This window comes from Medicago truncatula, chromosome 1 (assembly GCF_003473485.1).
Source record: "Medicago truncatula cultivar Jemalong A17 chromosome 1, MtrunA17r5.0-ANR, whole genome shotgun sequence".
In the NCBI taxonomy this organism is placed as follows: Eukaryota; Viridiplantae; Streptophyta; class Magnoliopsida; order Fabales; family Fabaceae; genus Medicago; species Medicago truncatula.
Genome location: NC_053042.1, coordinates 6,509,153 through 6,532,483, shown reverse-complemented (window position 1 = coordinate 6,532,483; position 23,331 = coordinate 6,509,153). Strand labels below are relative to the sequence as shown.

The following is a 23,331-nucleotide window of genomic DNA, read 5'->3' as shown; positions in this document are numbered from 1 at the left end:
TCATTCATTTCCTCTTCTCTCTTTCACGATTTCTCCTCTTCTACAACGGTATGACGCCTACCTCCACCCTATCTTCGTCGGGCCATCTCTCTCTCTCTCTCTCTCTCTCTCTCTCTCTCTCTCTCTCTCTCTCTCTCTCTCTCTCTCTCTCTCTCTCTCTCTCTCTCTCCTGTCGGATTCCTTGTTGTCTTCCTCCTCCCATCCCAACATCTTCATCGTCGTCTCTAGTATCGATTGCGTCCACCATTCTCGGTGTCCCAAATGCCGCCGCCAAAACGACTTCGGCCAAGGAGATTTGTCCAACGTTGCCGGTCTTTTCACCACATTTTCCATGAAAGACACTCAGATCCGACCTTCCTCCTCTCTGATCTGATTTGAGTTCTCCCTTACATATTATGAACAGTTCGAAGGTGGTGAGGAGAATGAAGGAAGAGGGAAAAGGGTGGAGGACGGAGCGACAATGGGTTGTGGGTGCAACGACGGTGGTGGTCTGTCTGATAACAGAGTGCGAAGGAAGAGAGAGTGAGAGACAGTTGTTGAATGTATCTTGTAGAAGTTGACATATTCTCTAACAACCTAAACAATTATTCATCATATTGAATCTATCTAGATTCTTCTAAAAAACATGACTTATCATTTAAAACATCCAACTTGAACTTATTATATTCTATTGAATCTATTTTGAATCATTACATTTCATTGATCTTCACATACACCTATCCTCAAGGTGGTAATAAAAAGCTTATATAATACTCATAATTTTTTTATTCTTTCATTTAGACTTTGATGTTTAATGTATTTGGCCCATAACATCTTACAAACTAGAGCAACTTACGTTGCAAAGACTAGATAGCTACTTTGTATTAGCATAATTGATCGCATGACATATTGAGCGTTGCATATATATGATATGAATATGTTGTTTATGTGAATAACAATATGGATGTTCTCTCAGCTAGAGAAGGATAAAATGATCGAGATTATATATTATTTTCTTTTCTTTTATTATAAAATGTTTACGAGTTTTAATCTTTTATGAAAAGCTACAAAGAAGTTTACGTGAGCTTAACTTAATTAGTACGGACAATGCGTAATATATGCAAGGTTCGGGGTTCATATTCTGGACACCACAAAAAAAAAACGAAAAAGCTACAAAGAAGACTATGAGTGATGAGTGCCACGGAGCCGTCGGAAGCAAATTATGATTAATGTTGGTGGAAATGGTGAAAAGACTAAAAAATGAAGAAATGGAATGGATAGACAGGGACGCCACACTTTCTAATCCAAGAAAGTGATAAGTCTATGGATGCGAGGATCGTCACAAGAAATGTGATTTCTTGATAAGATCAAGGATGATTCAATCCAGAACCACAAGAGACAAGGCTCTCAATACACATATGTGTAAAATTCTATAAAATTCAACTTTTTTTTTTTCACATTCTTTTGTGTTGAAATGCTATCTCTCTCGTTTTTTTTTTCTTTTTTTTTGTTACAATTTTTTTTTTGCAAACAGAATATAAAATAAATATAAAAAGATAGATAACATCTGATTTGAACCAAAACTCTGATACCACTTGATGAAGGTCAGAAATCGTATTGGGATAAAAAGTAAGATAAAAGATGGATTTGGGGAAAGAATGCGTCACATTCACTTCCAATCCAAGAAGGAATGCTAAGCCTTGAGGAATCGCCACAATGGTAAGGAAGCCATTGATAAGATTCGATAAACTTGGTTCAATCCAGAACCAAAAAGAAGCGTAGCTTCACAACACACAAAGTGTATTTTTTATTTTTTTTATCAAAATTCTACTTTTTTTTATTTCATAATGAAACTTACAATTTATAGAGCTCTTGCTCTAATGTACTCAAAGGACACTAATAAATTAAAATACACCTAATATTAGTCTAAAGAAAAGAAATAAATGACATACTAGCCTTACAATTATTCTAAAAATAAAACACTAAAATTATTCTTTGAAAATTAGCGTGAGTTGCATATTATCTTCATTTTCAATTGATGAAAGCTGCTCAAAATTCTGAAATCGTTACAGGCTGCCTCCTTTAAATGAAATGACTATCAAGCTGCATCCTTTAAAATCTAAAACCGTTGCTGCTCATAGAACTATTCTGAATGGAATGAAATTGGCATTTAGTAGTGAGTGGCACTTAAATGACCAATGATTAAAGTATGTAATGCATGTGCTGCCCTAAAGGTTTTAAGTACTCAAATGATTCTTCCAATCCCTTCAGTTACACATGTGAGCTCTACACCTTGTTTCAAACTGATGTGTAACACTTCATAGTAAAAATAAGCCATTTCACTAACAGCCAAATTATTATATTAGCAAAATAACATGCTGACTTGAAATTAAAATAAATAAAATATTCATTTTTCATGCATTTTTTTTATAGATTTCCTTCCACATGTTTAATGAACTTTTGATCTCATCAATGAGGCTCAAATCAATAACTATTCAGAATTTTTTATCAAATAAAAGTATTAGAATTAGACAAATTCGTTTGGATCGCATGCAATGCAACATTTGGTAGTTGTTTGTCATATATGGAATTATGAATTTGAAACTCATTAGTAACATTACCAACATTTATTATTAAATAACAAGTTGTGTAAGTGATGTTGGTTCAGCTAGATTTAAATTTTTATTGTAACTTTCTTCTCTTTTTTTATTACTCAAACTGGTTAACCTTAATTGAATTCATTGAACTATAATCCAATTAACATTCTTATCGATCAATCTACAAACTCGGTTTTGAAACTATAGCATAGCAAGAAAAAGAAAGGAAAAAAATGAGACAATTTGACATGTATAAACTCAGAATTCATTATACCTAACTATATAACTAGCCCAAAATTGACATCCCACCTAACAGAAAATGACTTTTATTCATGTTAGAACTTCAAATGGTTATTGACAAAAAGAAAAAAGAACTTCAAATGGTCGATTATTTCAAAAGCAACTCATAACAACCCAAAATTGACTGAAACTAACTCCTTATATAACTAATCAATAAAATAATTTAGTGCTCTGCTGAAGTAGGAGATAAAGGTTGTCCAAAGAGAGCAGAAGACCTCCAGTGTAATATAGAAAGAGCCCTAATAGCACCATTGCAAAGCTACCCCCAGAGTCACTCATAAAACTCCCCATATATAGTTAGATACAAAATGCAAATAAGCGGACGATGTAATTATGTAAAACTTATTGCTAAAAAAAATTATGTAAAACTTATTGCTAAAAAAAATTATGTAAAACTTAGAAGCATGAACTAAAAATTTATCAGAATTCAGATTTTTTTTATTTTAAAACTTGGTTTCTGGTCTAAGGACCGACTATTCTTAAAGATCAAATTTTATTATCCACTTATAGGTGTCCCGTTAAAAGCCATAACAAAGTTTTGTATGGACTGGTTCACCGAAATTAACAAGAAAAGAAATAGAATTGTAACTTTGAGAGAAGCATACTCCAAGATCTCAAACCAACATCAATAAATCAACCTAAGTGGATTCAGAATTCATAAATATTAAATCTAAGTTGCGGACTGAGAAAAGGAGAAAATCAGAACCAAGGTTCCAAAATAAGGCCGGTGTCTATAAATTACGCACCTATTGACAATAATATCCAAATGGAGGTCATTCAAATTATTTGAAAACAAGTGCATATATCCTTCTCCAAAAAATGGCACCAACAAACTGAGAAGTGAGAGAATAGTATAAATTCCTAGTCGGTGCAAATGGAAGACCAAACATTCCCAAAAAAAAAAAAAATTATAGTCTAAAAAAAAAGTGAGTAATTGACTCCTCATTTTCACAACCAGCCGAGCAAACACCGAACCAGGTTGAAAATTATTTCCACACCGATCGAGTCAATTCATCCCTAATTGGGATTCTCTATCCATCAATCGCCATGCAAAAAGAGACACTTTTAAAGGTATTGATTTTTTCCATATGATGTCTATTGAAGAAGCTTGAGCTTGTTGATCATCAAAAGTTAATAGTTGTAGACTCCTCTTACCGAATAATCTTGAGCTAGATCAAGCTTCCAAATCCAAGTTTCCTCAATTGAGTCATGCAAACAATATTATCCGCAACACTTTGCAACCAGTTCCTCTTTCCAAACAAAAAGTATCCTCCTCCATATTCACCCATGTTCCTCGACCCCCAGCCAAATCTCCTTATCTTCGACACTAAAATATTAGTATCAACAAAAATATCAGAAAGTCTAAGAAATCTATCTCAGTAAAGTTGTCCATCCAGTCAAAAATCGTTCCAAAAAAAGTTATTTCACCATACCTGGACAATGCCATATGTCAGTCTTAAATCAAATGCCCCCGCTCACATACTCTCTTTTTAATACCTCAAGGATCATTCCAAAAAGAAAATATTTTTATTTTAAAATTGGAAAAACTATTTTAGAGTGTGTTTGGATGGCGGAATGTTTTGAGAGAATGTAATGTTTTGAGGGAATTCAAATTCTTTGAGGTGGATTCCATTGTTTGAATAATAATTTGAAGAATTTTCAAAATGATGGAAATTTATGAAAAAATTTGTTCAAGTTAAATTTAGAGAATTTCAAATGACACGAAATATTAAGAATTTCAAAATTATCCATTGTTATAATTTTTCAAGTTTTGCATTTTGGTCTTCAAATTTTTCAATTTGATCCAAAAAAATTGTAAATTGACCTCTCAAATTTTTCAAAAATTATAATTTGACCCCTCAAAATTTTTGAAATTTACAAATTGACCCCTAATTTCAAATTTCAAATTTGACCCAAAAAAGTAAAAATTTATAAAAGTTGCCCAAAAATGATGACAGTGAAATATTGTATTACTCCATCCAAACAAAACTATTGAAAAATGAAAATAATTTAATTAAATCATTTAAATTACCTAGAATTCTAAATTCTTTAAAAATTTCTCAATTGCCTCATCCAAACACACTCTTAGTATTTATTTTATTATCCTTATAATATGCGGGGATGAACATTTTACAAGTAAATAATGAAACTTTTAATATAAATAATATCTTAACATCTTTATATTTAAAAAGATTGATCTTATTCAAGTATGATATTTAAAATCTTGATTATTAGTGAAATGTTGCCAAATTTGTATGGTAAAATATTGATTTTTATATTTATATACAACATTGATTACACAATTGATTTTTTTTACTCATATTAGAGCAGTGCTAGCGGCAATCGCTTAGACACTCTCTTAGGGGGTGTTTGTTTCCTGGTTTAAAAAATTATTCCCAGGAACATGGAGGTTGGAATTATAGATTCCTATGTTTGTTACAAAGTTAAAAAAATAACTCCCGGGAATAAAGAATTTCTAGGAAAAAAATAACTTCCACTTACCCATGATTTTATTCCCAAAGAAAGTGGGCGGGAATAAAAGATTCCCATGTAAATGGTACTAAAATAGAAATAACTACCCATATACCCACTATCACAAACAATTCCCATGAATCTGACAATTATTTACCAAACACAATTTTCTAAAAATACTCAGGAATAAGATACCCATTATTATTTCCCAGGAAAGGTTAATCCCAGGAATGAAATTTTAAACCGTCAAACAAACGCCCCCTTAGTGATATCGCTCATCAATACGGACACGTCGTCTTTTTTTGTTAAACTATTACCGGGTAACCTGTTGAGGCAGTTTCTAAAATTTTGACTTCATTCTTGAAAACGCATAAGCAACGCAAGGGTTTGCAAATGTCCTTTCTTCTTCTAAAACCACTTCTATTTCTATATCCCAGTTCAACCGTTGTGGTGTCATGACAAAACTTAAAATCAAAAGAGTTTTCAATAGTATTGTGATGGTGGATGAGTTTTTTTTTTTGTTTCCTTTACAAATTTGGTCAAAATTAGGTTTTTTCTTTTTAATTACCATGGATTATAAGATGTTCTGAAACTAGAAAACATTTGAGCTCTCCTCTTCATTAATGTCAAAAATAAAAAGAACTTCTCTTGATATAAAAATAATAAAAGAAAGGACATTCATAATGAAAAAGAAAAAAGGTGAGGTTGGTGGGTTTGGGACGGCTGATAGATAATTAGTAGTAGCTGGCGGTTTGCGGTTGATATATATATATATAGAGCGAGAGAAAGAAAATGAAAGGGATAGCCGGTTGCCAATTACAAATCTGAAAAAGAGGGTGACGTGGGCGTATAATTGGGAGAGTGTTTAATAGAGAGTAGTTATGCGGTTGACGCCAACATTGATCATGTGAATCGGTTAACTCAAAAGCACTTGGATAAGATAATAAGAGATTTCTTTCATCTTAATCAGAGGTCATGTATGTATTCAACATTATATAAGAAGCAGGAGTACCGGTACGCTTTATTTTGTGAGTGTACCGTAGAAGTTCATTTTATTTTTTTTCTAAGTAAATGTTTCTACCTTGATTCAATGCATTTGGGACCTAAAAAATATGAGTTGGCATGTTCATATCAACCATACATAGCGTGAAGGAAACAAATCAGCAGATTGGCTAGCTAATTTTAGTCTATCTTTGGACACATTTGATTTACATATGATTGAGTCTCCTTCTAGAGAGCTTTAACGTCTCCTTTCTTAAGATATTTTTGGCGCTTGCATGCCTCGGAATGTTCGATTAATCGCTTAATTTTCTTTTTCTTGGGCTCTGCCCTCTTTTTTTTTACCAAAAAAAAAGAAATTGGTTTTTTTTTTTGGAGGCAGTTGGTTTGATGTTCAAAGTACCGCTAGGAATATTATATTTTTAAGATGAATACATTGGTTCCCTAAGTTAGGTTTAGTTGGATATGTATTGTAATCCAATTATTCAATGAAATATCATATTTTTGTATTAGTTTATTTAAAAATAAAATCAAATTTTGAATGATTTTTGCTTACGACCGGTACTCACACAAACGGTATTCACCCAAACTTCATGTACCTAAGAATTCACGTATTTTTAATCAATATAATGCCTTATTTTTTACTCACCCAACTTTTGAATGACTTTTCCTCTATAAATTGCATGCAATATATGTAAGGCCTGTCGCAATTCAACAATGTTAGGCCAACTATTTATTTTGGTGTCTCGGATTCAAACTTTAGATCTTCTATTAGTATGTTTTGCGGTCGTGATTCTCATTTTATCTACGGAAAAAAAATTATTGTATGTAATATTAATTAAAGGGTCACACTTACAAAATCAAGAAATAAAGATTTGCAAATCAAAATCTTCCACTAGTGGCCTTACGGCCTCCTACAAAAACTCTTATTTTCCTAAATTGATTTGCTATGATTTTATTTTCATTTATTTCAATTTCACCGCAGAAACTTTAAATAATCTCACAACTCTTATAAAACCCTCCCCTGACTCAGAGAGAAATAAGACCCTATTCTCTAACCATTGATCTCAATTTCAACCCATTGCTTTGTTTGAAACTTGTAGATTCATAATGTATTTCCACAGAGTGAAATCTAACATGGTTAGTGCCAAACTATCTTGACATTCTCACTTTCATTTTCTTTGAATATTATCTCCTTTTATATACCATATGTTCATTATTATTTTTCATGGCAGATTTGTGCTTTGAAAGTGGATACTTATTATGATGGATGGTTTCAAACTATCTTCAAAATACTGAGGAAAATCAAAGGTATGTTTTTTGTCTCCTTTGTCTATCATATTTTGGATTAAATATAACTTATGTAGTATAAAAACTTCTTTGATCTCATGTAGTGTAAAAACTTCTAAACACCAATTCAATCTCTCTTTTAAAAAGTGTTGTGTTTCCTCTCTAACTTTTTTTTTAACGGTTAAAAGTTTCTTCTCTTAATTTTAAAACATGTAGTTGGTGTTTTTCTAGGTGTTCAAATTCAAACTGATTTAAAATAAAATCGAAATCCATTAAAAAAAATTGAAAAACACTACAAAAACTGAATATTATTGAATGCACTTGGATTGTTTTGTGCAAACCGCTCGTATCTATCGGATTTTATATCACTTTTTCGAAACCAAACCACATATAATTTATTTATTTATAATATGATGTGTTGCGTTAATTTATTGTTTGTTGATTTTTCTTTTTCTTTTTTAAATAATACTTATTAGTTTGATTTAATCTATATTTTTATTCATATGTTTCAAATCATGTTGGTTTTATAACAATAATTTTAAACCTAAGTTTTATGTTATAGTTTTCACCGACCCTATTAGTTTTACTGTGTATGTGTAATATTTTAGTAGAACTTTTTCGCAAATATATTTTAGATATCCAAAAACTTGTTTCAAATTAAACCGCTTTTAATTAGATCGGGTCATATCGGATTCATTTCAAAGATTCATCTAAACTGAATCAAACCACGTAGGATTTTTTATTTGGATTTGATTTTTTGGCCTCAAAATCAATTCAAGCCGTATCATGAACACCCCACTCCACGCTTTCATGTGTTTGCATGGCCTTTTGCCAACAAATATAAGCAAAGGACTAAAATTGAATTTCAATAACGAGAAATGACGTGTTTTAAAAATTATGAGCTAAAAAATTTATATTGAAAATTAGGAAACAAAAACATGTCCCTTTTAAAAGGAAGGGAGATTAAAACATAATTCAAAAAATGAATCAAAAGCAAACTTATTATTCTTGGTTCTAAATAATCTAACGGGCGCAATTCACACACTAAGTGTTAGAAGTGGAAAATTGCGAACTATACCCTATAATATCCAATGTCCCTACCCTTTTTTTTTAGAGAAATAACTTTTAGCGTTTGAATTGTACTTACGTGACTAATCATTTTTTTTTAATCAACTATTCTTTATTTATTTTTCAATCATTTGTTGAAATATGTGTTTTATGATTATGTTAGGGTTAAGCTGCAATTTTGATACAACAAAAGAGATTATATATATTTCAGGCAAGGTAGATTCACAAAAATTTCTGAGGATGATAGCCCAAAATGAAAAGACAGTGGAGGTTTGCTGGATAACAGTGTGGAGCAATACAGCAGTGACAACAACAAAGATCGCATAGAATTCTATACCAATGCCATATTATCAATACAATAATATTCTGTGTTTGCCCCTCAGCAATATTAGTATTGATATTAGTACTAGGACTACTACTTTATTGATTATGGACCCTTTTTGATTGTAAGGTTCATAATTCTAGACTTTTTGATGTTAGCTATTTTGGGGTTGTTATTTGGTTTTTATTGTGACAACAGACCTATTTGTATAAGACTATGCAAAAATAAAGTCGTCTTGTTTGATCGTTCATACATTGTCTTAAACAATGTGAAATTTTTCCTTTGGATAAACAATTATTGTAAGTAAATAAATTATATCGTAAATTATCAATAACATTGTTGGTTTCCTCGGGCCTTACACCGAGTGTGTCTTAATTTAAATACTAAGTAAAATGTTAATCCTTATAAGTATATTGAATAAGCAATTACACAATTCAAAGAGGGCAAAAATTGCTGCAATATCAATTTTCCTTTTGATAATTTAATGTACTGAGTTATGAACATCACACATCAAAATGCAGAACACTGCCTCTTGTTGGGGTGGACAAAGACACACAAATATTTACATGCAACTAAAACATAGACTCTTTCATTTACTCTTGAACAAATATTTAATGAGATGAATTTTCCTCTCAGTACATAAGTGGCTTTGGGAACAAAAATCTAGCATGTTAAGAATTTCATATACCTTATGCAGAATACTTCTAACTTTGAAGAGAAGTAACTTTATTTGTGTGAATGCCTCTGCCTTATGCAGAATATGAATGCCTCTGCCTTATACTAGTCTTGCATTCTTCATTATTAAATAGCAACAATAGATACATATCAATATCGATAATTTCATGAAATATTTTTTTTAATGTACTGATTTATATACTAATTTGTCAAAAATAAATTATATACTAGTAATTACGTAAAAAAAACTTTTAAATAAATAATTAATGCAAAGTACTCAATATCTCTCCTATAAGTAGGACACTTCCATAAATTACGAGTCATATAAATGTCATTAACTTCTTTTTTTAGCAAATAAATGTCATTATCTGGACAATTTAAATTTGTAAGATGTATTTCACTCTCAAATAAAATTCCATAATTAAGAGCATCTCCAATGGAGCTAGTGATGCTTAATGGCTACGGAAATAATAAGGGTAATGATATTTAGAACCCTTCTCTCTCTACGATCTCCCTCTCCTTTTTTTATGGATCTCTCTGTCTCTCTTTTCTCATTACATCATTAACATATCACATTTATCACATCATTCTTTTTTTTTTTTTTTCTCAAATGTCGATTGGGTTTTTAATGTCTAACAAAAAATTTCCTTGTAAAAAAGCATGTTTATTTGGAATGAAGTGAAAGAGAAAAGATCATACGCAAGTATATTTTGTGTTTGTTTGGTATAGTGGTGACGAGAATTGATTTTGATATAATTGAGTTTGAGTGAGTTCATTTTGGTTAAAAGTGAGTTTAATGTGAATTGATTATGTTTTTATACACTTTACTAGAAGTGATTCTTATGAGTTGATGTTGTTTGGATAGTTTGAATCAAAATTGATTTTGAATGTCTAATGACTAAATTATCCTTATAATTAAAACTAAATATTTCATTCTTAATTAAAATAATTATTTAAACTTATCTAAAATCATAAATGGATTTTGATTGGTTCACAAATTTATTTAAAAATAATTTCATATTATAAGAGTTTTTTTTTTTTTTAATTATGAGTTTTTTCATAAATTTTTTTTTGGATCAATTGAGTTATTTTTAATAACTCCCTCACGTATCTCACTCCCCCCTTCTTCATATCTCCAAAAGCTTCCATTTCTACCCACTACCCATTTCCATCTTTTTCTCCACCACTCGATACTCTACATCTTCCATTTCCATCTTCTTCTAACCTTTTCTTCTTCCCAATTTCACCATTTTTCTCTCCTACCATTTCTCCATTACTCAACTCATCAATTAAGAACAAATCTCTCCATCACTCATCACTATTTTCCTTTACCATCTTTTTCTATCTGTTTCATCTGCAAATCCAACAAAATTAGGATATATCAGCAAAAATAAAAGAAGAAGAAAAATGTTTATTCATAGGAAATTGGGGAAGAAAACATAGGTATATTGGTAACTATACATGTCATTGTAATCAAAACTGAGTTTCTCAAAAGCAGAAGCTAGAAATACCAGCTTTTGTAAGATGTATTTCACTCTCAAATAAAATTCCATAATTAAGATCATCTCCAATGGAGCTAGTGATGCTTAATGGCTACTAGGGATGGCAGTTCGACCCAAGCTCATCGGGCACCCGCAAAAAATATCCGCAATGGACGGGTAAATACCCGCACTTATGGGTATGGGGACGGGCTAGGGTAATTACCTGCAAACTTTAACGAGCATGGGCGCGGGCACGAACACTCTAATGCCCAGCCCGCCCCGCAGCCCGCATATATATAAATATAATATTATATATATATATATATAAATTTATATGAATATAACATGGTCTTATTAGTATAGAAATCCAAGTTGATGTTTCATAATTCATGTTTTGATCATGGGCTAGCTATTTTGCTTGTCGTTGCACTTTTTTTCATACAGACTTTGAATGCTTTTGATTTAGCAAAATACTATTATTTGCAAAATTTTATGTATTGATTTAAATTCAGTTATGTTTCTTTTCTTTTTTATTGTTTTTTGTATTAAAGTGCGGGTAATGGGCGCGAGTACGGACATTTAGATGCCCATAAGGCATGGGGACGGGCAGTAAAATTGTTGCCCACAAGGGTATGGGTTTGGGTACGGGGACGAGCATTATAGTACCCTGCCCATTGGGGGCCCGTTGCCATCCCTAATGGCTACGGAAATAATAAGAAGGGTAATGATATTTAGAACCCTTCTCTCTCTCTCTCTACGATCTCCCTCTTCTTTTTTTATGGATCTCCCCGTCTCTTTTTTCCCATTACATCATTAACATATCACATTTATCACATCATTTTTTTTCTTCTCAAATGTCGATTGGGTTTTTAATGCCTATCAAACAAATTTCTTGTAATCCCCATGAGCTTAGCTCAGTTGGTAGGGATATTGTATTTTATATGCAGGGGCCGGGGTTCGAACCCCGGACACTCCACTTCTCCACAATTTAATTATGTGAACTCTAGCCACTAGGCTACTTGACCTAAAAAAAATTCCTTGTAAAAAAGCATGTTTATTTGGAATGAAGTGAAAGAGAAAAGATCATACACAAGTATACTTTATCTCTCCTTCCTATGTGTGGCTCTCATAACTATTTTTTTGTTTAAACAAGATTTAATACTATTCAAGTTAGAGTTATTGGTAGAAAAAGATATAAATGTTAAAATGTAATAATATGTAGTTATTGATGTGACATATTTAGTAAATTTTTAAGAAATGTTGCTGGAGAGGTGAAATATTTACTACATTTTGATGCTTATAATTATAATTATGGATGAGTAATTTGTACTATGAGTATAGTTCTCAAATAGGCTAGCTACTATGAGAATAGCTCTCAAATAGGTTAGCCCGACCCAGTCTGTTCCAACTTGTGAGGCCCGACTATGTAAATAGGTCGGCCAACCCGACAAATTTATAATTGAATTACATATTCTAGAACTAGTCAGATCCAAGTGTGGACCAGTTCGACACGACCAACTTTTTTTTTTTAATTTATTCACTCTATTTTATGTACTTTTTTATATATTAGTTTCTCACAATTATCTATTTGTAAAAATATAATTAGATGGACATAAAAATATAAATAATTTTAAAATAAACATTAAATATTAATTAAACTCTAGATTTATTCATTCAATTGAATCAAATTAATACTTTATAAACTTTAAGATTTTTAATTTTTTAGCTAAAGTTATCCAATTTTTTTAATTTACATATTTAGATATATTTTTAATAATTCTTTTTAAATTAGTTGATAATTTTTAAAAAATATATATATAGTAATACTTTTTAACAAAAATCAAATGAAAATGGTGATAATGGGTCATCCCAAAATCCGATGAACTAATCTGACCGAACCCAATTTTTATATGACCCAAATAAACTAAGGCGCATTTATGTTAGATTTTTTAAAATCCGATCCGACCCATTAACTCTCACCCATCCCATTTTTTTTGACAACTCTAATTGTGAGTCTCACTCAAAATTTCATTTTAAAAGTTCTCCATTAAAGATGCTATTAGAAAAACGATTGCTTGCTCTACCAAAAAAAAATGACGATTACTCAAGAAGTTACTTAAAATTTATGCTCGCCTGTAACTCATTTGCATATGATAATTTATTGAAAGTGCTAGAAGCCCCCAAATTCCAGTAACTAGTACAGCAAAGAGAATAAAAGATAAATTTTATGATTGCTTCATGGATATCAACTAAGTAAATTAGATATATTGCATTAGACAAATAAAAATGAAATTTGCCAATAAACATAAAAAGGTTTTAAAATATATGCATTGTCAGTATACATTAGCTTATCCAATAAAAATTTATTAATTTGTCAATCACCCTTCAACTTTTGTAAACATAAAAATTTATTAGATTTCACCGGGTCTGATCCTTTTTGCCATGCATCTTCTTTTCAATGTCTTGTCTCCTTCATGCAAATGCAATGGAAGCATCATCATACATGCAAGTAGGGTAATGATTTATTTATGCTTTTCTTTGTTTCAACTTTCAATGATAATGATAACCCGCAACAACAGAACATGTGTCTCCAACGTAGCCATTTCATCCTCTGGAACACTACATAGTCGCAAATGTGATCGTAACATATTAAAGCTTTCATTTAAAAATAATAATAGTATTAAAACTTTCATGTTTAAAATTGAATTTGAGAAAGCTTACGATTATAATTTAGATTCAATTATGGTAAAGATGGGCTTTTCGCCTAAACGACGGCAATGGGTCTTAGATAGGGGGGACCTGACGGAGGAGTTTAAAATGGACAAAGGGACCCCACCTCTCTCCTTTTTTTTATTTCTATTAGTAGCGGAAGGCTTAAATATGATGATAAAATTTTTACATATAAAGTCCATCCATTGTTAAATTTTAATAAATAGAAGTCCATTCAAACCATAAATTAAAAAGTATTATTTATTTCTTTGATTTTTTTCATTAATTTACTCTAATATAAAAGGGTTTTATATAACAAGGTCTAATCTTGTCTAGAAAAATAAACAAAGCTTAAAACTGTTTTTTTTTAACCTAATGCTTTTTGACAGAAGCCTAATTAATTTAATAAATAAAAAATATATAATATTATTAATTATTATTTAAATAATAAAAAGGTGATGGGTGGCTGTGGGTGGTCAACGACGACGCGGCGGAGCTCCGACAACCCACATCAGCGGAGTTCCGGCAAGTTTTCCATTATTTTTTATAAACTATCATATCCATGATTAACTTCTTCTCCATTCTAGTGCACACAAAGCAGCTCAAATAATGTATAAACTATCATATGCATGATTAGCTTCTTCTCCATTCTTTTGTATCTTCTTGCCTTTACCATGCCAACACCCATTAGCATAATGTCCAAACTTTTCACAAATGAAACATTGGATCTTACTTTTCTCATATTTCTTCTTTTTCCCTTGACCATTCAACTATCCTCATATCGTGTATTATTCAGGTTTATCATCAGTTTCTAACATTCTCCTTGTTTCTTGACCAATTTTGACATTGTCTAGCTTTGCCTCTTTCAACTTGTTCTTACTTTCTTGAAAACTATCCTTTAAAACTTGAGCTTGATCAACCTTTCTTTATGCACCTCTATCTTTAGCTCAGAGTTCATGAGAGCCTTCAATGTTTCTTGCAGCTCCACGACACTCATTTTAGAACTGTATTTAGTTGTTTTATGTTTGAGTAAAATAAATTTGAAAGGTCAAATTTATAGTTAAAATTAGCATAATCAAGTTTTAAACTTAATTGCTATAAATTGATTCTAAACTGATTTGGCTAGAGTGTACACAAGTTAGAAGCCAAAGTGAGATGGATTAGAAATAATTGTAAGAAAAAATGTTTGTAAATAACATTTCACGCACCATATTTTCCACCCACTTAATAAATTCTTAAATATATCATGTGTGTTACATTTTCACCTATCCACATCATTTGACATTTTTACACATTCTCTAATAATTAGCATGATGAGTTTTGGCACATTGCATTCATCCTAATATCTCTTTCATTCAGGGAATCGTAAGTACGCATGTTTGTAAGTATATATATGTAGCATTGGTAAAATTTGAAAAAGGTCATAGATAAAGCTTATATGTGTAAAGAACATTGGTAAAAATCCATGGTTGCTAAAAAGAAATATAGAAATGGAGCTTGAAGAATTGAAGCAACAACTTAAGAAGAACTGAGATGTACACTGCAATTGATAAAATTTAGTTTGAACTGCGTTATAATATCTTTTACCAATGAAAGACTTTAAGATAAGTTTTATCATGAGTGTCAATTGTATGATAGTTACCATCTCTTTGATTTGATTTCATCTTGTATTTCCCCTTATTATATTGAATGAAATAATATAAGTTACGTTTTGTCAAAAAAGAAACCCATAACATGGATTTGAATGAATGTCTAAATAATAATGCAATCAAAATTTGGTTACAAATACATAACTGATTATTTTTACAAAAGGAGAAGTAGCTATTTTCTTAATCCAAATTTATAAGAATTATTTTCCAATCATTTCTCTTTTTTTCCTGTTTTTATGTTTAAGTTTAACGCTAGTTTTCCAAACCTCTCATAAAAAAAAATACGACGACACACTACTAGAAAAAGCGAAATTAGCGAGGGAAATTAGTGACGGAAAAAATGAAATTCCTCACAAATTCCTTGGTCGCAAAATTTAGTGACGGAATTAGAGAGGGATTTCATGTTTTCCCTCACTAAATATCCCTCACTAATTTTTGTTTTTTTAGTAGTGACATCTACATTTTTTACCAAAGCAACAATATGTTAATTTTGACCAAAATCTTGTTTGACTCTCTAGAAGCACCACCATTATATCAAATTTACGAATCAGATTAACAAGAAAAAATGGAATATATTAAGACCAAAGGAGAACCCTCATTAGCACAAGTTGTGCCGAAAAGGACGTCAAAAGTATACAATTAAACAAGTCAAAAGAAAGTGAAACAAAAGCTAATTAGTCGATGTCTAGATAAACAAACGAGCTCGACCACTGCATATGAAAATTTTGACAAATATTGATATTGGTTGCCTTCATCCACCAGAAGGAATGTAACTTAACTTTATCTAACAGTTAGTGGATGGAATTTCCTTGTTCTTGAATATTCTATTGTTCCTTTCATTCCACAAAACTCAAAATCAATATAGTCAAACAAGCTGCATAAAAGAACGACGAGCTCGCAAACCACACGAGGAGTAAACAAATTAAACAACATGATCATGTAAATGATACGGATCAGCCGATGATATGCCAAGCCACGACCGAACAAGACTCCAAAGTGAAGCAAATCAGGGGCAAAACAAAACTAGATGTTGAGCAGTCTCGAAGCCTCCACACCCAGTCACGAATAACTGATTGTCGTTAGAAAGAATGTCACCAAATTATCCTTCATTGGCAACCTACTCCGAAGAAGTCTTCAAGCAAAAATAGAAACTGTCAAGGGAACCTGTTTGTGCCAAATTTGAAGTAGCATCAGAGCTATAAGACTCTTGACTAGTAAGCACCGTATACACGCCCCAAACCAAATAACCACCACTAGGATCTAGCCTCCAATGCCACTGATATATGTAGAATTATGCTGCAAGGAAATATCGTGAAGTAAAATCCTACACCCCTAACAGCTCCTTCTCCCAAGTCCACAACCGACGACGCCATTGCCAGGCCATCCCTCCTTTCTCCCACCCCAAATCACACATATCCACCACCAAACCTTAATTTGATTGAATACTAAAAAATGAGACCGTGGTTTAATGGTTTAATAGGATTGCCTCCATGTGAAACCTATTTTTTTCTAAAAGGATCGATCAGAAGAGATTTTTTTTTTTTTGGTAATAGATGTTAGTGCATTTTGTTTGAAAATGTTATTTTGGTCATAAAAACATTATATAACAAAGATTATTTTAAATTGGATGGAAAGTTAACAAAAAAGATTAAATTGTAAAATATTTGAATGATAAGGGGACGTAATTGTTGGTTTGAAAACAATAGAGGAGGGCACTGTAATATCTCCATGTTTTAACTAGATACATCCATTGTAGAATTTCACTTAATGGAAATGTTTGAAAATGTTGTATCAAATAAAAACATTCCTCTATATAGAGATTCTCGTGAAAAGAATATTAATAATTTATGCCAACATCAATCTTTTATTTTTTGGTCGAAGTGCTAACCTCAATCTACAAACCTCTTGGAACGTTACATATATGATGAGAACGATGTTATGATAGCTAGTACTGTGGCATGATACTTGACCCACCTGTCCAATTTAAGGTCCCAAATGGGGTCCTATTTTGCCTAACTAAAAGTCATGGTCCATATCCTGAAAGAGGCCTTCTATTTTCTTTTATTGTTATATACCTTGCACTGAAAATGACATCAAAGACAATGTCCTGAAATTCTTTGGACTCAAGCATATGTTTTGTAGCAAATATTTATCCCAATATTCCTCATTTCACTTTCATACAAAACTTAGATAGATATATTAAATCATTCACATGGAAAATTTCCTAGTAATGTAGTAGTACACTATTCATTAATGACAAGGAAAGTTTAATTAATTAGTGTTTATAATTAATTAATTTAACACTTAAGAAGAGATAATTCTCTTGATGATTCAGCATGGTCTTTTCCCCAATTAGGCCTTCCAAGTGTGAATTCTAAGTCAATCAATTGGGCAGAATCCAACCTCTTCACCTGTTTAAATAGTATACACAAATGTTAATGTCATAAACTATACAATAATGAAAAAAAAAAAAGTACATGCAACAAATTAAAACTACAGCACAACTACAAAGCCACATGCTAGATCCAGTTTCTGGCCCTATATATATGTCCCAAAACTTACCATGGTATCATTTTCCTTCAATTGAGAATACGTCAAACCAATTTCGGATTTTTCTTCAGTATTGTTTGTATTTGTCTCTATTGATGGTTGCCAAGATGTCCTGATTTAATTTATAAAGTGAAATGAGAAATTAAATAAAGATGATAGATATGTTTTAAAGCAACTAAAAAAATGGTTTAGCCCATTCTGGTTTTCTAGTATTTATTATTGTAAACAAAACTCCAATTTCAAAATCCAAAGTTCTAAATCCTAATTCCAATTCCAAATATATACAGTTCAAAACATAGCCAGCACTTTGTGATTGGCTATTGAAGGAATAGATGTCATGCAATACTTTAACGGTCAACATCCAAATGTTTCAATTTGCTAAGGTATGTAACCAATCCTCATTATTAGCTGGAAAGGAGACAACATTGTTGGCTATCTTAATTTTGGTAAGCAAATTTTGAACCTAAAGAGTGGTGGATAAAACATGAAATAATTTTTTGATCAATCATAGTGTACCTTAAAGGATGGACCTTCTTGAAAAAATAATACTTGGTGAAAAAAATAGTGGGTGGATTTACTCTTCCACAACCAAGGAAGGACAAACCATAATTAATATGTCGACTTTGTAAGATCCCCTTAAGAGGATGTGCCTATTTTGAAAGGAAAAAAAAAGGCCTACATTGAAAAAGTTTATAAATAAATGTCATTTATTACTTAATAAGTCGAGACTTTGTAAGATACCCTTAAAAAATGAATTTTGTAAGACGTTTAATTCTATCAAACTATTTACTATATTCACTAAAAATAATGTGAAGATGTTGTTTGTGTAATTACATACTTTTAGGAAAGAAAATAAGAGTAAAAAAAAAGTATTATTAGAAGAAAGAAAAAAGAAAAAAGAAAGTATCCAAATCTACATTTTTTGTGATTCATGGAGATGTGCACCAAAAGCTAAACTTTTTACTACATATTGGGATCAATTAATACATTGAAGATATAATGAATGAGTAATCCAAAAGCATCATTAAGGGAGCACGTAAAAAATGACCACCCACATACCTATAAAAAGCCCTAGGCATTTTTTGTCAAAATCTATGTACTAGTACACTTCTTGTCATAGAATCTCTTAATCAAAAAGATAAGCAGAAAAAAGCTAAAAACAAACCAGAAATATTTTCAAGATAAAAAGTACTAGTACTAGTAGTTTTTTTTTTCCTTATAAAAAAAGCCAAACACAAAGCATTTGTGTGAATATTCGTGCCTATACGTTAACATAGCTTTTAATAGCCCTGTGTTGAATTTGAATAATGGTGCTCAATACTACTATTAATATACTGAGAGAAAATTAGCATAGTTTTTTTTTACCTAAGTGAATTTTGAAGTGGTTGAGGTAAATTTGGTCTCTCATCAGCTGAAGAATTAGCTCCATGCAAAGGAACAATATTAATCCCTTGTGTCTGCAGTATCCCATGACCTGCAAAATTTCATTGCTCTTACTTTATCAGACACATTAACTTAATAATTCATCACATCATAACTTCAATTGAAAATCATAAAGTTATACTATAGTTTCTGTCAAATCCAAATATCTAAAAAACAAACAGAAAAATAACAAAACAAACATTGTGCAATAATTAATAGAAGAAATTATGAAAATATAATTACCTGCTCCTGATTTGTCAGTGGTCTTCACTGTTCTATACATCTGCATGAACACCATAAAAATTAGATGAAAGAAAAGTCCACAAAGTTAAAGATTAATATATTGAATATTTCCTAGATACCCTTTTGTCCCTAGTGCTTGTTCTGCTTTCTCCACTACTGGAATACTTCTCTTATTTTTCTTCTTTCTTTTGTCAGAAAATAATTAAAAGGTGAAAATGGAAACTTCATTCAGAGTACTCATTAAACTGTAAGACTATGGTGAATAGTTTACCCCACCTGTAAGTGACTCTTGACGTGTGCTAGGGTTAGATCCTTCACATTCATTAACTCTAACACAGATTTTGGTGTTGCTCCTGCAAGTTTAATTACACAATTAACTAACATGATCCATACTTATATTATACTTCCTTGTAATAAAAGATAAGCAAAAAAATACATTAATCTTGTTTTTTCGTTATATTTTGTTATGGACATGTTCATGTTCTTTCCATAATGAAGAAGAAATGATAATATTTCATATCAAAATAATCATGTATATATTGATTCTATTTGAATAAAGAACTTAAGTAAACGCTTATAGAATAAACACTTATCGTATAAAAGTGCTTATCTAGGATAATATTGCTTACTTTCATGACCACCAAGTAGTTGAACAGCATGAACAAAATGGGAATGAAGGGTTGTAGTCCATCTCATTCTTGGAGCTCTAACACTTCTTTTAACACCATTAACGACTCTTGTATTTCGCTTGAAATCGCGGCCATAGATGTGAGGTTGGAAGTGTTGGTTAAAGTTTCTTGAAACCCCTTGAACTTGATGACGATGAAGGTGATGATTATGATGATGTGGATTCATCAAATCTGAATTTCCAAAGCCTAATCTCAATGTTGGGTCACGTTGATGAGGATAGATAAATGGATTTTCATGGCTTAATTCACTTCCACTACTAGCTGAATCAGAAGTAGTTGATATTGAACATATATTTGTTATTCCTTTGGGTTCAGAATCAGAAATATTAGAAGGAAGACTTATGTTTAAAGATAGGTCTGGTTCTAACAAAGGTGAAAATAAAGTATGCATTTTAGGATGTGATTTAATTAGGGTATAGTATAGAGTACTTGATGAGAATGGAATGAATGAATGAAGGAAGGAATGAAGGAAGGAAAAGGGTGAAAAAGAGTGATTATATGATCATGAGTGAGTCATGATTTGCATTGTTTTCGAGGTACCCTTTTAGTAGGATCCAACTAGGGTTGATTTAAAGAATTGCATTTTTTTAATATAACACAGAGATGAATTAATTTTTCCAGAGACTTACTAGTAACTTAGTCAGAGATAGAGATTTTTTATAAAGGAAAAAAGATTAAATGAAGAGAAAGAGAAAAGATCAGAGTTTTTTTGGGGATGGTGGTTTGAGCGAAAAGTTAGTGAAAAAGGGAAGTATAGTACTAGTTATTTATGGAAGCTGAGGCCTGATATAATATTAGTAGCAGTGGTCATCAAAGTACTATCTTTCTTTGCACAGAGAGAGAAGCTAGGGGGATGAGAGAGAGAGAGAGAGAAAGAGAATGCCTGGGGAGTACTGAGGTTCCTTTACCTTATCTATACAGGAATATTATTTATGAAGACTTAAATGTGTGTTCAAATTCTCTCAAAAATGTTTGTTATATTATTCATTCTTCAATTTAATTAAGAAATATTTTTGTTTCATCTGAAAATAAATTGTTTGGATAGAAAATAGTTGTAATTACATGTAGTCTCTTCGTTTAAAACTCTATTTGACAAAATTAATGTGACACCGTAATTTTATTGAAATTTAAAAATATAGTTTAAATACAAAGTCACGATGATTCAAAGTGATTTTGACAAATTAACCACAAATTCAAACATATACGAAGAACTTTGAGACTCGGTGGTTTTACAAAGTATCACTACGAATTTCGATCTTTTGAACAGGCTATGAAGCTAATATCTGCCCAAGTGCTTAGGTAGCAACTCAAAACTTTTTGCCCCTTGTTCAAGAGTGTATTCTACGAGGATTGAACATTGACCTTACTTCCTAAGTTGAACCCGTTGCTTAACGAACTGAGCCATACTCATTTCATATCGAAGATTAATAGAATAACTTTAAGAAAAAAATAATATACATTTTTTAAATATTAAAGGCCTAAATATAGGAGTTTTATTTATTTTAATTTTTGCATAAATTTGGATATGCTTGTTCTCAAATGCATTCACTAATTTATATGATTGAGAAAACTCACTTACAAGAGCTAAATTTAAACTCTAAATAATTTATTAAAGATGATATTGAAAGGCTCTAGTTGTTGAAGAGTGAAGAGGATTATATCTGTACATTTACTCTTAAATTCGAATAAGGGTGCAGTGATATAATGGTGGTTACTGGCAAGGTATATGGTTGGAATTGGAGAAAAGCCAAAATGGGTACTATTCAATGGAATATTGGAACGGGAAATGAGTCTATAGTATAGTTCACGTTGTTGATGGATTGTGACCTATTAAAATTCCCTGCTCTTTTTGTTTCTACTATCATGATAAGTTTAATTTATTTTTCTCCTTTAATACATATTTCTCCAATTGGAATATTCCCGTTTTTATTATGAACGAGGATTGACTGGCAGGCCAAAATATCCTCCTCTTCTATAGTCTATACCTCACATTTGGCCCCCCCATGCATATGTGGCATCATACCTCATTGGTTAACTCCTGTTAACTATAGCTATATGGGATACCAATACCAATGTTTAATGCATACCATAGCTATAGTTGCATTATTTACTTTGACCATGACTATCATTCTTTTATATGTTTTGCAACCAACCACTTCAATTATGTCTATCTTCTTATTTACATTATTTAAGTTAATATATATGTATCCTAAGTACAAAGATTTGACTTGTTCATAAAACATAAAATAAAAAATCAAAGATTTGACAAGGTCTCGGATTCAAATATGAGTTTGGAAATTCATCAAGGTTCAAGCTTTTAGAAAATTGTTTCCTCCATTTAGGTTTGGCAAAGACTTGAAGAATTAGTGTTTTAAAGTTGCATGCGGAGGTAGTCAATTTACATGCAAAAATATAAAGATTCGAGTGAAGATTCAATGTGATCTTGGAGAAAAAATGAGAAATGATTTAGTTATTTCACTAAGAAAAATTAGTCGGTGAAACAAATAAATCAGATCAACTTAGTTCATAAGTATAAGTTTTCGGTCAAAAATCGGTTTTTTAGTGTTTGACAAAGGTGTAATATCATTTCAAAATGAACAATTTGGTCTTTGATGGAACAAAAGCCTTAAATATTTCTTCTCAAACTCTATCAAAATAATGATTTGGTAATGCATGTATGTGTCATATATTCTTTATGAGATCCATTTTTCACATGATTTTTCTATCAATAGTTGTTAAAATTTCATATAAAGAAACAATTGATAATGACAAAGTGTTTGTGCTAACTCACCAAATTGTTTGTCAAGCGTGTAGTATCATTTCAAAATGACAAATAGATCTAACGATTAAAAAAGAACAATTAATTTGGTCCTTGATGGAAAAAAA

General features: G+C 31.2%; 1 protein-coding gene across 1 annotated transcript; it reads right to left on the bottom strand.

The window, feature by feature from the left end:
• Positions 1–17,629: 17,629 nt before the first annotated feature.
• On the bottom strand, positions 17,630–21,339 carry LOC11420402 (probable transcription factor KAN4). Its single transcript, XM_003589241.4, has 6 exons — positions 20,386–21,339; positions 20,033–20,109; positions 19,757–19,796; positions 19,457–19,565; positions 18,104–18,203; positions 17,630–17,952 (listed from the first exon to the last, which is right to left on the bottom strand). Exons 1-6 carry the CDS (start codon positions 20,834–20,836, stop codon positions 17,839–17,841), a joined length of 891 nt encoding a protein of 296 aa, XP_003589289.1. The 5' UTR covers positions 20,837–21,339; the 3' UTR covers positions 17,630–17,838.
• Between the last annotated feature and the right edge of the window lie 1,992 nt (positions 21,340–23,331).